The following is a 17,839-nucleotide window of genomic DNA, read 5'->3' as shown; positions in this document are numbered from 1 at the left end:
TTTGTATAAGTAGATCAAATGTTTTTCTTTAGTACATTGCATTACCAAGTGATCTACAGGTGGGAAATTTCTACATGGTATCGGAGCTAGTTGATTTGTAGAAAAAGTTCTACATGGCATCAGGGCTAGCTGATTTGTAGAAAAATTATACAAAATTGTACGAAGGCAACTTTAGTTATATAGACCGGAGGGACATAATGGAGGTTGTGTTGGAGGATAATGGCTTGAAGGAATTATTTGATCAAGACATTCCTAAGCCAGCAGCATCAGATGCACATAATCTAGTCGAATGGAAGAAGTGTGTGGTGAAGGCGAGGCGGATAATCCTTAAGGGAGTTCAAGACCACATTGTCTCGAGTCTCCATGGCAAGGAAAATTCGTATGCTACAATTGGAACACATCACAGCCCTTCCAAATCCTTCTAGCACATCAGAGAACACATCACAGCCCTTCCGAAGCCTTCTAGCACATCAGAGAAGTGCTCAGGGAAATTTACCAGTCAAAAGAAAATTAAATTTTGATTTTTACAAGCTTTTTTAATTTAAATAATATTATAAAATGCCTTATGAACAATTGTCTGTCTGTAGGACATTTCAGAAAATTCCAGTTCTCGAATTGATGTAACACTCTAAAGTCTGCACGAGGTTCTAACAACACTAAAGAAAGTGCAATGGGACGTAATGGAGGTTGTTCATGCATTCCCAGACCATCAGTCATAATGGCGACACTGATAGAGTTGGCAGTCGTGATCTGAGGTTTATGTTCATGTTCATTGATAATATAGGTTTCTTTTCGCATTCATTAATAGCAGAGGAGAAGTAGCTATCTATTTGTATATGTGAATGAGGGGCATCTTTTGAAGGTATCAGAGATTCATAAGAAACAACTGACAAAAGACAAAGAATTCACAATGACTGAGGTAGATTATTTTGAGCCTGTGAATCTTGCCTGCATTGATCTTTCCAATCCCAACCTTACGACGAGTGCAACACAAGTTTGCAAGGTATTTTTAACTCTCAGTTTTAATTTTCAACTTTCATTTCCCTGGCTTTTCATTTAGTTCATTGATTTAGCAGAACCGATTAAAATTATTATGTATGGAATGCTTGATTGATCTTTATATAGTCATGTGTGGACTCTAGATTTTTTTTTATATCATCCATCATGGCATCAATGAAGATTTTTTGGACTAAGTCTTTGAGCAAAGTCAGTGGCTTTTTTCCCTTCCAGAGGGGGAAACAATGAAATTGTTGCAGAATGAGAACCATTGAGGTTACACTCTGTATCAAGCAGAATCTCTTAACACTTCCATTCAACCCAAAGTTTTGATGTGAATTTGTGTCTCCTTATATTTACTTCTGCTTGTACTTACATCTGGCTCTGCTCAACTCTCAAAAATCAATCCATTGAAGTATTTCGCTTCGTAATTTTTCATATATTCATTTTTCCAAGGGATTGGAAGGGGAGTTATGAAGCTTCTGGAGCTAGTGTCGATAAAGGAAAGTGATTTCACGGTCCCAATCAATGGCCTTCAATAGGTATGTAGTTCATCATTTGAAACGATATTTTTCATACTTGTCCAGCGCTTAAAAGTAGATTAAAGTGACAGTATTAACATTTTTACATCATAACCACATACATTTTCTGTGGTATCTCCATTTTCCTTCCTTAATTTGTAAAATTTTATTCTTTCTTGTCAACCCACCATTAACACAATATTGTTCAATTATGATATTACCCCATTAGATAGTGATAACTACGCTTAGTGATTCACGAACCTTTTTTTTCATCTTGTAAATAACTACTACCATCTACCTGATACATTAGGCATGGCAAGAGGCATCGGGTACTTGCACGAGGAATGCCTGCATTGGGTTCTTCACTATGACATAAAACCTCAAAACATCCTCCTGGACGAAAATATCATTCCTAAAGTACCAAACTTCAGGCTGGACAAGTTGTGGATAGAGAACGTACTTTCTGCTTCTCCACTATCAGAGGCACTAGAGGGTATCTAACGCCAGAGTGGATGATAAATCTTCCCATTAGAAGATGTCTACAACTTCACCATCATTTTGCTAGAGATTGTGAGTGGGATAAATATTGTAATATTAAGGCACCATATGATCATGGAGGGTGTCAGCAAACATGTGGGCTATCAGTTCCAGTGCCTACAATGGAGCAAATGAAGATGGAGATCAGATTGAGAGAAATGTTGGAACTGAGGCTTGAAGAGGATGTGGATTTAACGATAGATTGGGAAGAAGCAGAGAGAGTGGTAAAGACTACATTGTGGCACATATAGTATGATATGGAATTGAGGTCCTCAATGGGGAGAGTTGTTGAGATGCTTCAAGGCACAATTCAATGCACAACTTAAATACCCAACATCTTCGAGGATGTCAAATATCTTCGAGTACTAATCATCCTACCGCTATGAAAACATATTCCATACTACCTTTATGAGGACATATTCATGACATTTGATGTTCGACATAAATATCTTGAGATAGTATAAGAAGGCCGATAGGGTTACCTACATTTTCCATGAGGACATCATTACTTTGAAAGTTTGATGTTCGACATGGAAATCTACATTTTCCATGAGGACATCATTACTTTGAAAGTTTGATGTTCGACATGGAAATCTTGAGATAGTATAATAAGGTCGATAGGGTTCTTTCTTTAGGGTTTCTTTTTAGCGAACAAAGGTATATAGACAAACTAATCTCTTTATTAATTTAAATTCTTATTTTATAGTAATAAATGAATAAATTTTTATTTTATAGTAATAAATGAATAAATTTTTATTTTATAGTAATAAATGAAATAGATTAGTTAAAGATGTAATTTTATTGAGCTTAAAGATAGATTAAAGTGATAGTATTGACATTTTTACATCATAACCATAGACATTTTCTGTTATATCTTCATTTTCTTTCCTAATTTGTAAATTTTTCTTTCTTTCTTGTCAACCAACCATTCAGACAAGATTGTTCAATTATGAAATTACCCCATTAGATGGTGGTAACTATGCTTAGTGATTCACGAATGTTTTTTATACTCTCGTAAATAACTACTACCATCTCTTTTCTATTTTTAGATGATTCCATGACTGACAACCAGAATGCTTACAAAAGCCTAGCATTGTTGCCATTTGAACTTACTATAATCAAGCTTACTATTAAACGTAGCATTTATAAAATCAAGCTTTATTTAAAACCCCGTATTTCTTCTCTTATCTTAAAAGTGTTTTTCTTTATTAACTCTCTAGTTTTTGAAAACATAGAAATTAATACTATAATTTGAGAAATAATAAGTGTGCTTCCCATAAAATTATGTAGAGTTTTGAACTAGGGAGAACTCTCAAGTGTTAAAATGAAACTTCGGGACTCTATTAATAACCATACAACCGAAGATTGGTCTACCTATAGGGTTACAACTTAATTTTCTTTTTCTTTTGTTGGTCTTCCCAAAAGATATAGAATGCCAATAGATATCCATACAACTACTATTGTGTCTCCCGCTTCATTCTCTCCATTCAACATCTAGGAAATAAGGAGTGTGTGTGGTTGTCCATGTGGTTGTTGCTATGAAGGGTCTTTAAGGAGATGTTGAAATCATAGAAAAAATAAACGACATTGATAACAAAAAGAAACCACATTATTAGAAAAAGACATCAACAAAAAGAAACCGCATTAATAGAAAAAGACATCAACCAAGATTGAATTCATTGTAAGGACCAAATTTGAAAACCATTTTCAAAGAAGAAAAAAATGACCAACCAAGCCATACAACAACAACATTGTAGATGTGTATTACATATTACAATATTTCCCTATTAGATATAGAAAACTTTCCTATTAATTACATAAATTTTTGAATCTATAGAGCTTGGAGTTTTTAATGGAGATGAAAGTCTATTGATAGTGTTCTTTGACTGAGCAATGTTAAGAGAAAAGTTCAATTCCCTTGGTTGTTGAAGGTATATATTTGTTTCTTTGGTTTGCTTTAAACTGCTTCAAGCTTAAGAAAACATATAGTATTAATTAGAAACAAATGAAAACTAAAAAAACCTTTTCCATTATGCAAATAGATTTCTATTTTCAATGATGTAAATTCAAATACTTTTGAAGATCATCTAATGAATAGAAGAAACATATGTTTACCTTTTTTTAATAGAATTTGAGAAAAATGTTTGCCTATTTACTAAGTTCTATTGAGATTTTATAGTGTTTTAATGTAGCAACTTTTTAAATTTTAAAGATTTAGGACACCATTTCATTTTGGCATTTTTTTTATAAAGGGTTTATTTTTCAGGACGAAAAAGCTAGATATTATATTATATGAGAGATATAAGAGGAAATATGTTTACAACTGTAGTTGACCCAAAACATTTGGTCAAAAAGGTATCAGCATGGAAGCATATCCAGATACAATAGTAGGTTCTGGGAGATCCCCATTGTATAAAGATCCAGAGATCATAGAGGGTGTAAATCAAAAGCAGAAATCGCCAATCTGAAGCAAAATATATACATAAGCAAAAGACAGAGGAAGAGGATTCTGTTGAGAAGGAAATCATGAAGCAGCATCATAAACCAAAATGATCCAAGGAAAACCTGAGAAACAAAGATATACAACCTAGAAGTCCAGGAGAGAAAACTCTTGGATATAAAAGATTTCCCCTTCAGAAAAAATCTGCAAAAACCATAATCCTGGAGCAGATTGAAGGCCCATTTTAGACAGAGAGTTGGCCTGCAAATTTTTGTCCCTACTGATATGGTGAATAGAGCCTCCAACCAAACAACCCTAGAAGAAATTGATCATATCCATCCAGTCAATCAGGTGAGGCATTAATATATGATTTTTTCTTGAGACAAAGTCTACCATTACTTTCGAATCTCCAAATACCGAGACATGTTGTATATCAAGAAAGAGGAAAATTTTTAATAGTCCAGCGAGAGCCATAGCCTCCGCTTTACTGTTGGATCCTTTCCCCCCATTCCAATGAATGGAGAAATGAGTGCTTTCATTAATCATAATGAGTATACCACAGCCACAAGAGCCTTGCTGCTTAGCTTCGTCGAAGAACGACTTAGGGAAAGATGAGAGCTCCTTTAATTGATCAGAATAGGCAACGTTTTTTTGATTGATAGGCTTCTGTGGAAAGGTTTCAAAAGAAGCGACAATTTTAAAGAAGATTTCCGAGCAAGGAGATTTGATTCCATTGAAGATATTGTTGTTACGCCACTTCCAAATGCTCCACAGAGAAAGGATGAAGATCCTTCTCCATGATTCCTTCTGCTCGCTACACCATAGAAATATTTCAGAAATTGAAGCATGCGTCATATGCTGAATTCCATAACTGATCTCCAAAGCTTGCCATATTTGTTGCGATTTTTTGCATTTTAAAAACAAGTGAACATTACTTTCCCCCTCTGACCTACATAATGAACATAGACCTGGCCCGTGCCATCCTCTTTTCATTAAATTTTCCCAGGTTAAATTCTTGTTGTGAAAGGTTAGCCAAGCAAATAGGATCATTTTCGAAGGGCAGCCATCCTTCCAGAAAATTTGAGGGAAAATAGGATTGCGCGCAAGACGCTTCGAGCCAACTACATGCTGATATACATCTTTAACTCTTACTACGTTCATCTCTTTCGAAAGATTCCATATAAGATAATCAGAATCCACAGTACGAAAAATGCCACAGTTTCTAAGGCCCGCCCTAATGCAATCCCATTGAAGTGCGATCGCCTGAGGCATTTGCAGAACGTCTGCATCTTTCCACAGAGGAATGGGTCCCTGCCAGCCAGCTATCAAACTATCCCAATAGAAATGACCTCTTCTATGAAAGAAATTCAATAAAGACTCTGGTATATTAACCTCCTCAGCACCACTCTTGAACTGATCCTTACCAATAAGAATCTTACTACCAGATTGAAAATGCTAGATTAAACTCTTCAAAAAATAGGTTTCAATCTTGCGAAAGCTAAGCCAAATTGAGGAGCCATATGAGGCACCGATCTTTCCTTTTCTGTACCAGAACGGTAAGCCCTTCCTTCCTAAGTATTTCGACTGAATCATGTTACTCCATGGACCTTCACCATGAACAACTCTCCACAGCGACTTGCATAAAAGGGCCTTTCCGAATGAGCGCATATCGATCAAACCCCAACCTCCCATGCTTTTTGGTAAAGAGATACTAGCTAGCTTTGTGAGATGGTATTTCCTCCTATCCACTTGACCACCCCAAATGAAGTTAGCTGATAATCTATTCATGTTGTTAATAATACTCGCAGGGAGAAAAAATAAATGCGCCCAGTAAACCGCGAGTTGATTTAATACTGATTGCACCAGAATCACTCTTCCCGCCAAAGAGAGGCATCTGAATTCCCAAGCTGAAATCCTCCTGTAGAATCTATCCAGGATCCATTTCCAATCAGTTTTTGAGTAACCATTAGCTTTAATCTGAAAACCCAAGTACTTAATACCACAACTGATAGATTGCGCATTTATTCCAAAAAGCTCAGATAACCATGCAACAACTTCTTGATTTATATCATTGTGATAGATTGTTGACTTCTCATTGTTAACTTGCAAACCCGTAGCCTTTTGGAAGTTTTTTATGATTTCATAGAAGCATATCCAAGTGAACCTACAAAACAAGCCGAATAAGATGATATCATCTACAAATAAATTATGTGAGATTGAGATATTTCTGCAGATTTTTAGGGGGCGGCACATGTTTTCCTTGACAGCCTTATTGATATGCAGGCTAAGAGAGTTCATTGCCAGAATAAATAAAAGCGGGGAGAGGGGGCATCCTTGACGAAGACCCCTTTCCGCACGGAAGAAAGGGGATGGAATCCCATTGATGATGATTGGATAGTCCACTGGTTCAATGCAGGCCATGATCCAATTGATCATGTTGGTTCTCAAACTAATCTTTGCGAGCAAACACCTGATGAAGCCCCAATCCAAGCAGTCATATGCCTTCCAGAGGTCGATCTTGAGAATAATCGCATCACATTTTTTTGAATCAATAGCATATAGACCCTCTTGAGTACTTGCAACTGCATCATGAATGTTTCTTCCTTTTAGAAAATCATGCTGCTCCTTTGATAGGAACTCTAAAAAACTCCTTTGATTCTCTCAGCTATGATCTTTGAAACAATCTTGAAGGAGATGTTACATAGCGAAATTGGCCTAAAACCCTGAAATATTGAGCATCCCCCTTTTTGGGCATGAGCGCTATGTTAGTGGAGGAGATGTTTTGATTGATACTGCCCGCCATTCTGGTGCCCTCTACCATCCGCAACAGGTCAGCTTTGATGATTTCGAAGAAATGAATGAGGAACTCTATCGTCCAACCATCTGGACCAGGACTCTTGTCCCTTTTGAAGGATTTCATAATAGCAAGTAGCTCCTCCTCTGAAACTGGCTGGAAGATTTGATCATTTAAATCACCATCAAACATCCGTGGGAACAGATCAATTCCCCATAGAATATCCTGGATTTTGCATTTATTCGATCTTTTATATTGATTTTTGAAATATGCCACCGCCTCATTTGTAATATCCTGTTGGGAATAAAGGAATCCCCCTTTTCCGTCACTAATTTTCCATATAGAATTTTTTTTCCCTTCTGGAGTTGGCGAAATTATGGAAAATTTTTGAATTCCTGTCTCCTTCTTTCATCCATATCGCTCTGCTTTTTAACCTCCAGAAAGCTTCTTCTTGTTTCAAAATCATCAATTTTTTCTTTTGAAGACCCTTTATTCGAAATGTCATTTCAAAAGATAAGGAATTATAAGCCATGGAATCTGCAGCACTGTCTAGCTCCATTTGAATTTCCCAAAAATCTTTTTTATTCGCTTTCCTTTTTTGAAACTGCCACTCTTTTACAACCTTTCGGATTGATTCCATCTTATCTCTGAAAGTCATTAAAGTAGGAAAATATTTTGAAGACGACATCTCGTTCCACGCTTTTGATATAATGTTATTAAACTCTGGATCCTCTAAACATTGCCTGTTGAATTTAAAAGAGTAGCCTTTTCTGAAGCCCTTATCCCTCCATCCTAGTATGATCGGTCTATGATCAGAAATGAAGATATTCTCGATTGTTGAAAAAGGCATGCCCAGGATGTCAATTAAACTGACGTGAAGGATAAATCTGTCGATTCTCTTAGCAATATATGCCTTCTCGACCCTTCCATTTTCCCAAGTTGGAAGAATTTTGGGAGGGAGAATGTCAATAAAGTTTCTACTTAGAAGCTCATTTTTAATCTTGTCTGCAATAGGATCCTGTTTCTTATTGATGCCCCAGATTTCATCCATATTAAGAGTGATATTTAGGTCACCTGCAATCAATAAAGATTCAACATCAAAAATTTCTGAAGCAAAGAGACTTTCCCAAAATGACGATCTGTTCTTGTATGGAGCATATATATTCAAAATATTAATAGGACATTTATGCCCCCTTATCTGAGCAGAAATGAGAATGCCTGCAATGCAGCTATAAGCTTTAGCATTGATCCAATGTGGATCCCATAACACCGCTAAACTACCAGATAGGCTGGTAGCCTCTACAACAAAAATGTGCCAGAGGGGAAACATTTTCCTAAAGTAAGACACTGTTACAGTTGTTGCATGCATGGTCTCTTGTATTAATATGATTTTGGGACTTGCCGACAAAAAGAAATTCTTTAAGGCCAAAAATTTCAGGTCTGCTCCCAGACCTCTAATATTAACCGATAAAATGAAATTCATTTCGAAAGCGGTCCGGCCTTGCTTGCTCTAAGAGGCCTATCATCAGACATATCAATGATTGGAATGTCGATCAGGGAAAGATTACTGATACCTCTACCAGAACTGTCTCCCCTCCCCCTGAAATGCCTACTGCCCCGATTATTCTTTCTCCTCACTGTGATATTACTTGCAGAATTGGGGCTGATCTTAGGAGAGCTACGATTACCAGGTTTATGAACGGTGAGCGGCCTGAGGTCAAGAGATTTTTTGGACAAAAGGTAGTCTAGATCACTACCGATAGAGTTTGAAGGCGAAGAAATAGGGGAGTTTACAGGAGTGGGAGCAATCAGAGGTTCTTTTCCTTTGCCAACAGGAGTTTCTGTCTGTTTAGGGGGCGACGATGAAGACTGAATATGGAGGACTTCCTTGCTTATTACGGGCCGAGAAAAAGGAAGCGGGTTTGGGACAGCATGATCGGAGGATGGTTCCAAAGGAGGATTTGGAGGACGTGGAATCTCATAATCAGAGGCAGTCTCCAACGATGGCATGGACGGAGAAATTCTATACACGAGATCTGGGACTTTGAGCGGCGGGGGGGATTTCAGATAGTCACCATCAAAATCCTCTTGATGAAAATACCAAGAATGGCTTTTTGGAGATGTCGATTTCTCTGAATCCAAAGAAGAGGCTTTTAATATATGAGGCCTTTCCACGAATTTAGTTAGACCATAATGCTTTCGGCTTTTTGTAGGACGCCGCAGACAATTCTTAATAAGGTGACGAGTGAGATGGCAAGCAGCGCACCTAAAGGGCACACCCCAGAAATCTAACCTCTGTCTAATATTCTACTCATTCCAATTGATATCGATGTGCTCCGGGAAGCCTCCTCTGTAGGCTTTTTCAATCAATATCCAGGCCATTCTTTTGTCTTTCTCCCCTAAACACCATGGATCAACATAAACACACTTGCCTATAGCATTCCTGATTTCTGTTAAAGTCTCTTTCGACCATAATTCCAAAGGCAACCCGGGAAGTTTCACCCAAATGAAGTTGTTAGAAGGCGTGTTTTTTAAAGGGTTATAACCCAAGTACCACCTATGCAAGACCAGAAAACTACGACCATAGACCCATTTATGTTTCAGAATGGATTCCAGGTCCACCACGCTAAGAAAGTGAAAGAAATACCACTCTTTTAATAACCTGGCCACAATCGGGACATATCCTATTAAAGGCTTCCACCGCAATTCAAGCCAGTCTCTCATATGTTGGTCATCCATCTCCGGGAAATGCCACCGGCCTACCAGTGCATTATCTTGAAGGCTTCCAATGCGGTCTGCCAAGTGGACGCTGTCACTTTTTATGGTAGTAGGAGGAGGTTTAGATTTAATAGGCTTTTGACTCTTCCGAGATTGATCTCCAACATAAGCCTTTCCTTTTAGCTCTTTCTCGAATATATTATCCCCTTGAGGGTCCGAAGGACGAATCATCATTTCATCCAAAGTGGACTGCCAATCGTTGGACAACTTGGCCTTTCCTTTGAGGGACTCTGTAACACCTTCGGAGTTGTGCGACGGTTGGGCGCCGGGCAACCGGGCGCGCGCGCACAACGGGCGCATGTTGGAGGTGCGACGGGTCGTTGTGTGACCGAACGGTGGGGCGGCCAACTGGGCATGCGATAGATATGTGACGATAAGTGCGAGCTTGGTGAAACGACTGAGGCACGGAGCATTGCTTATGCCCATATGTGAGGAGCGTTTGCGATGGTGAAAGGGTGTGGCCGACTTTACAAGCGCCCGAACGATGCGAGTATGGGGTGTGTGGGCGGTCGGCTGGGCAGCCCACCCACACACGAAGATGGCTATATATGTTGGAGTGTTGGAGCTCAAAACTCAACCAACGAACTTCGCACTTCTCATACGCACTTCGCTCTTGGAGGAGAGACACTTGTGCGCAGGTTTGAGGAGAGATGAGCGCATAGCTCATGCGCTCTCCTTGGTAAAACGCACTTGGTGGAAACGCTCTTGGTGAGAGGTGAACGCGTTGGGCAAGACGTGCCCGGGTTGATTGTGCGGAGGTGTCGTTGTGCCGAGACTTGGCGAGGGTGTCTTGGTGGCTCGGGTGAGCGCCCGCCCATCGTGCAAGTGTGCACGAAGGTGAACAAAGGTTGGAACCGGATGTCGTAGAGTTGGGTAGGCGGTACTACGTGCTGTTCACACGATTTTGGCATTTGCCATGAGTTGGCAAGTGGGACTGCGTGTGGGCAGGTGTACACGGTTTGGGTGTTTGCGACCAAACGAAGAGCGAATCGGCGAAGACGTGCGACGAGGTGAATAACGGGTTGGTGAGTCGTGCAGCGACCGTGCGGAGGTGCCGACGAGCTAGGCAACCAAGTTTGCCAAAGCTGGAAATTTGGCTAAGTATAATTTGGGGTTTCCCAAGGACTTAGTCTGTACTTTGTAAAAGTGGAAAATTTATATATATTGATATTCGGGCAGATTCATATTGCAGGGAGTTGCCCCTCCCTTTATATTGTTGTGCATTTCTCTTGTTTAATGTTGTTGATAATGAATGTGTATGGATGTTCATTGGTATAAAGGCTAAACATAATAATACTTGGTTGCGAAACACAAACTAAGTAGGAGAAAGTGAATTAGGCATGGTCCGCGAACATAAGTATTGGTGAAAATAAAGTGTTCGGTGGTGCCGCACCTCGCTATAAGCGGTTGAAAGACTACCGTAGGTGTAGGGGCGTGACAGTTGGTATCAGAGCTGGTACGTGACGAAGTGCGGGTGTGGATGCACTTGACAGTTGATGACAGTGGAAGCAGGTACTTGCAGGTGAAGGAAGCTGGTTTCACATACAAGTGGAACAAGGGTCGGTTCAAGGTTGCAGGGAACTTGGTGAAGCTGGTGAATGGTGAAACAAGTTTAGCAAAGCTGAAGCTTAGTGCTTGGGCCAAGCTGAACGATAAGGCATGACAGGTTTGGAAGAATGCGAAGGGAAGCTCTTGCTTACCTTATACAGGTTGAAGCGGATGAAAGAAGAGAATCCCCGGATTCGAAAGGAACTTGAAGTCTTGGAAAAGAATGTTAAGACGAGCTTCTTCAACTTGGTTGGACAATGGGGCAAGGTGAAGTTGCAGGTTGTGCTATCGAGGAAGAGGAAGCCGTGATGATTGAAGATGTTGCAGATGTGACGACAATGGAAGATGAACTTGAGATTGATCAAGTTGAACCAGGATTATGCAGTTTGCGGACATGGATGGATGAGGATACTCATATGGAGGAACCTCATGATGATGATGAAAGTACTATTGATACTTGTGTTTCACTTGAGCATTTGGTAGATGGACCGTAAGTAGGGAAGGGCAAAGCCAGTTTGCCAATGCAAGGGAGCATCTTACCATGGATGACTATGATGAGACCTTGTATGGAGAAGCAAGGATTGTTGATTGTTGCAGGACTTGTTGGGGTTGTTTGTGACCTTATGGTAGAAGGTACAAGGGCCCGTGACAAGGGAGGAACATGATGATCGTTGTGGAGGATTGGGTCATGCTTTAGCCACTTTGGCTAAGTGCCCGGCATGACTCATGGACAGATTGGAGGGCACACACTTGAGGTATGATGATGCTTGGGTGGACTTCTCATGGCCGAGACCAAGAGATAGTCTTGGTGGAACCTTCAGTAGGGGGAGCTATGATGGAAGGGACTCGTGATGATGATGATATGGTTGGGTGACTGAGTTCACTAGACCGAAGATTGCAGACTTGGATGAGGATGACCGATTGTTGTGATGGGTCTACTTGGCTGGACTACATGGGCAGCTTAGTCATGGACATCAGGTTGGAGACATGGAGCATGGCAGTCTTATGCAGGGACATTACGCGGGAGCACTTGTAGAGGTGTCACTTATGGACATCCAATGAGGAGTGCCAAGGCAGGGATGTTGTGCAGATGGATTTGTTGATGTGACATGGAGACTTCTTATTTATGAGCCGGTGGAGAGGTTGTGCACTTATGTAAAACAAGGCCATGGACTTGGATGGGATTGTGAGCAAACTATGGGGCATTCCTACTACATGGAAAGTTGAGGCATCTTGCAGAGACCTTTGGGCCGAGACTTGTATGCTTGCTAGGATGTTGGTTGGGGGTGACTTATGGAGCTCATGATGACATGATATTGTTGTGACTTCATATATGGTGGACTTGGGGACACTTTGAGTAATGGAGTTACAACGCTGAGGATGCCTTGGTGGCAACACTTGGGCATGGGTTGAGCGGAGACTCAACTACCTTTTGACATGGGAGCCGATTGATCTATGATCATGGGCAGCGCATGGATAGATGAGACAGGTGTATGCTTGTTTCTATGGCATACTTGAGGGATGACACATTGCAGATATGATGGAGGTTGCTTCATGGACCTGGATGTGGCACACTAAGAGTTGGAGATTGATGAGATGATCTCTTCACTTGGAGGAGATACACATATGGATGATGTTGGGATAGATGTGGCTAATTTCATGTAGCACATTGACACCAAACATCATGGACAACATGTTGCAGATGAGATGAGGGCTACTTCATGGACCTGAGCATGGCTTACACTTGTATGGAGATGGATTCTTGATCGAGTTGAGGATGTGACAGGATGTTTTGAGAAACGACTGATGGTGGCATGAGGATGTGCATTCTCATGGTTTGAGCGTGATAGTTGGATTAGCTACCCAACTAGTTCAGACATGGGGGCTATAGCATGTACAGAGATGTGTTAGCATTTTTTGGAGTATCATGGCAGCAGTTCACATGATGACACATGATGAGGTCGACACGAGATGTTGTAGTGGACATGTAGCTTGAGATGGAGGGGCCAGCCTTCCGTGATAGAGAGCAACATGTGGAGATTGTGACAAGGTGATCGATGATCATGGATTGAGATGATCTCAGATGGGTGACATACCGATGAGGTGTATACCTTGGTATGGTGATCTTGGTGACATATAGTTGCTAAGGCGAGAAATGGTGGAGACAGTGGTTCTACATATGTTGCAGAGATGTTTGCAGTATGTGGAGGAGTTGACATCATGGTTGATCTTGGTGGGTGGCTACTAGGATGATATGTTGTCGAGGACGACAACGATTTCAGGTGGAGGAGGATGTAACGCCTTCGGAGTTGTGCGACGGTTGGGCGTCGGGCGACCAGGCGCGTGCACACGACGGGCGCGTGTTGGAGGTGCGACGGGCGGTTGTGCGACCGAACAGTGGAGCGACCAACCGGGCGTGCGATAGATATGCGACGATAAGTACGAGCTTAGTGAAACGACTAAGGCACAGAGCGTTGCTTATACCCATATGTGAGGAGCGTTTTGTTAGGTAAACTTGACTCAAGATAGAGTCAAAGTTGACCGGGTTAAACAGTGATGGTTTTGGGGCACATGGTATTGTGCACCCATAGTATTTTGCCCATGGTATTATATGTAATGGAGCTTATAAAAGGTTGGAAGGACTTCATTGTAATGCAAAGACCTGGAGGTGAGCGGTGAAGACTCACTTGGTCAGATTGGCCAGGGGGCCAAGGATAATGAAATTTTATTATGGTTGGGTTTTTCCCCGGATTTGGGGTTTTCTCGGATAAACATGTGTGTTTATGTATTTATGGTTGTTGCTGGTTATTTTTCTTATATATATTCCTCTGAGTGATTATTTATGTTATGTAGTAAATTTTTTAACAACTGGTATCGGAGCCAGATATTGGCTTCAAAGGGATTCTTTGATGCAAGGGGTTTATAGTGCCTGATGAGATCAATGTAGCCTTTTTACAGATCTGGGTCTAAAAATAATGGTGGAACAATCGTACGTGAAAGAACCTCGAGGAGAATGTGTGGAAGATAGTGCCGTAACTACTAGGGATCGCAGTGCATTTGCGATATTTACCGGTTTGGAACATGCTGACAAATTGTTTAGGATTCATGCGGCTATTTAAAGAAGGTTGAGAGATACCTTTGGTCAGCAGAAGAAAATTTTTCATGCGACTTCGAAAATTGTTCATTTTCTGCTACGTGAGGCCAACGGTGCTGGAATCTACGAGGTTCTCGTTGGGCTCGCAGTTGGAGTGGTTTGATAGAAGTTTTTGAGCAAATCAAATTGAGAGAGGATGGATCAGAATCGCAGCAGTAATAAACAAAAAAAATATTAATGAAGTCAAAATTATTGCATGTAAATGGGCATACTACTGTAAGACCTGGTAAGGCATGTGTACCCCTCGGTGATCACCGGTGAAGTCTGGGTTAGACCTAGGTGATAGGGGGGGATGTTGGGTTAACAATACCTCGGGTAAAAACTCTGAGGGGGGTAAGCGCTAGAGTGAGCTGGATTGTCCCACTTAGTACGTTTGGCTGGAGTTAGTCAAGGAACCCCAAGTCAAGTTTAAGGGGGGAATTGTTAGGTAAACTTGACTCAAGATAGAGTCAAAGTTGACCAGGTTAAACAGTGATGGTTTTGGGGCACATGGTATTGTGCACCCATAGTATTCTGCCCGTGGTATATGTAATGGAGCTTATAAAAGGCTGGAAGGACTTCATTGTAATGCAAAGACCTGGAGGTGGGCGGTGAATGCTCACTTGGTCAGATTGGCCAGGGGGCCAAGGATAATGAAATTTTATTATGGTTGGGTTTTTCCATGGATTTGGGGTTTTCCCGGATAAACATGTGTGTTTATGTATTTATGGTTGTTGCTGGTTATTTTTCTTATATATATTCCTCTTAGTAATTATTTATGTTATGCAGTAAATTTCTTAACACATATGCGATGCGGGTTAGCCGACCCATGGTGAAAGGGTGTGGCCGACTTTACAAGTGCCCGAACGATGCGAGTATGGGGTGTGTGGGCGGTCGGCTGGGTAGCCCACCCACACACGAAGATGGCTATATATGTTGGAGCGTTGGAGCTCAAAACAAAACCAACGAACTTCGCACTTCTCATACGCACTTCGCTCTTGGAGGAGAGACACTTGTGCGCAAGTTTGAGGAGAGATGAGCGCATAGCTCATGCGCTCTCCTTGGTAAAACGCACTTGGTGGAAACGCTCTTGGTGAGAGGTGAACGCGTTGGGCAAGACGTGCCCAGGTTGATTGTGCGGAGGTGTCGTTGCGCCGAGACTTGGTGAGGGTGTCTTGGTGGCTCGGGTGAGCACCTGCCCATCGTGCAAGTGTGCACGAAGGTGAACAAAGGTTGGAACCGGATGTCGTAGAGTTGGGCAGGCGGTACTACGTGTTGTTCAAACGATTTGGGCATTTGCCAAGAGTTGGCAAGTGGGACTGCGTGTGGGAAGGTGTACAAGGTTTGGGCGTTTACGACCAAACGAAGAGCGAACCGGCAAAGACGTGCGATGAGGTGAACGACGGGTTGGTGAGTCGTGCGGCGACCGTGCGGAGGTGCCGACGAGCTGGGCAACCGAGTTTGCCAAAGTTGGAAATTTGGCTAAGTATAATTTGGGGTTTCCCAAGGACTTAGTCTGTACTTTGTAAAAGTGGAAAAATTATATATATTGATATTCAGGCAGACTCATATTGCAGGGAGTTGCCCCTCCCTTTATACTGTTGTGCATTTCTCTTGTTTAATGCTGTTGATAATGAATTTGTATGGGTGTTCATTGGTATAAAGGCTAAACATACTAATACTTGGTTGCGAAACACAAACTAAGTAGGAGAAAGTGAATTAGGCGTAGTCCGCGAACATAAGTATTAGTGAAAAGAAAGTGTTCGGTGGTGCTGCACCTCGCTATAAGCGGTTGAAAGACTACCGCAAGTGTAGGGGCGTGACAGACTCTGCCTGGATGGCCGCGTGGACCATTGCCTCCGTGGCAGATGTGTCCGATAGAAACTTCATTCATAAATAGATCACCTAATCTGACACTTGCTAATAGAAGTACAATTTTTTTTAACTTTTCATCTTAGACAGGTTAGATAAATATATGCCCTTCCAAATAAAATTAAGACCAACCCTTCAAATTTGATCACCGCTGGCATGACCATCTATCTATATCCTGAGAGCTTTTACAGGGATTATTGGCATTGTGGAATTGATTCTATTACATGTGTTGAACTCCTCGCTCTTTGGGGGTCCTACACTGTGCTTCTTGGCTTGGCATCGGAACTATTTCCATTTTCAAGGATTCCAAATCAATCATGGATTGGGCAAACAATGGAGACTCCTTAAACTCTCCTAACCATAATCAAAACCCTGCTCAAAGAGTTCCACTCTATCTCCATCACAAACATCTATCAGAGTCAAAATGGCGAAGCAAATCGCCTCTCTAAAGAAGGTTGCAACTCAGATTCTGATAAGGTTATATTCCAAAGTTTTACCTTTGACTCTTTTCAGTGGTCGAGATATGTTTTGATCTAACTCTGTCTTTAGATTGTTTCTGCGTGCAATCTGTTCCTTTTTTGTGAAAACTACCTCCAGGTTTTGATCATTGTAACAGGACTACTCTCTACAGTTTATGAATCTTAGAGATTAAATGTATTAAACACAGTTCTCGGTTGCTGCTTATTCCTTTACATGGGATCAGTGGGATCTCCATCTTGTAAATGTACTTTCTTTTTTTATCAATAGAAAACGTTTTTCCTTATTTGAAAAAAAAATATCAGAAACCCAATAAGCGAAAAAGACGCCGACCGTAGCGAACTCAGATACCAGAGATCCAATAATTGAACAAGATATCCACAGTAGGGTTCGAACCCACGGCCGCAAGGTGAGAGCCTTGCACTGTACGAATCGTTAAAATTATGTTAATTAAGTCGATTTAATCTGTGGATCAAGCGATTTGAACTATTTTCGGTGGCAATAGCTTAGCGATGAGCACTGAGAATTCCAGGTTGTGGCCGTCGAAAGACCTGGGCAAAGAAAAACATATGGAGATAATTACAAATTTTTACAATATGAGCAATTAGGGTAGGAGTTGTCTATACTGTGATTTTTTAGAGATTTTGGTGACGGATCCGGGGAAGAAATTGAGGTTAAATCTTGATTTGTTGCAGTTAAAATGGTTTTTAACTGCATATGTGGATTCAGCACCCTGAAAAACC

At 41.0% G+C, this 17,839-nt stretch overlaps 1 protein-coding gene across 1 annotated transcript; it reads right to left on the bottom strand.

Annotated features, from left to right (window-relative positions):
* Positions 1–7,616: 7,616 nt before the first annotated feature.
* LOC149256150 (uncharacterized) lies at positions 7,617–8,657 on the bottom strand. The gene has a single exon (XM_089455250.1). It carries the CDS (start codon positions 8,655–8,657, stop codon positions 7,617–7,619), a length of 1,041 nt encoding a protein of 346 aa, XP_089311376.1.
* Between the last annotated feature and the right edge of the window lie 9,182 nt (positions 8,658–17,839).

This window comes from Pinus tabuliformis, chromosome 7 (genome assembly GCF_031772625.1).
Source record: "Pinus tabuliformis cultivar Carrire ecotype Pingquan chromosome 7, CPIR1, whole genome shotgun sequence".
Taxonomy (NCBI): Eukaryota; Viridiplantae; Streptophyta; class Pinopsida; order Pinales; family Pinaceae; genus Pinus; species Pinus tabuliformis.
The sequence above is the reverse complement of the archived record's forward strand: the minus strand, read 5'-3'. Positions and strand labels throughout refer to the sequence as shown.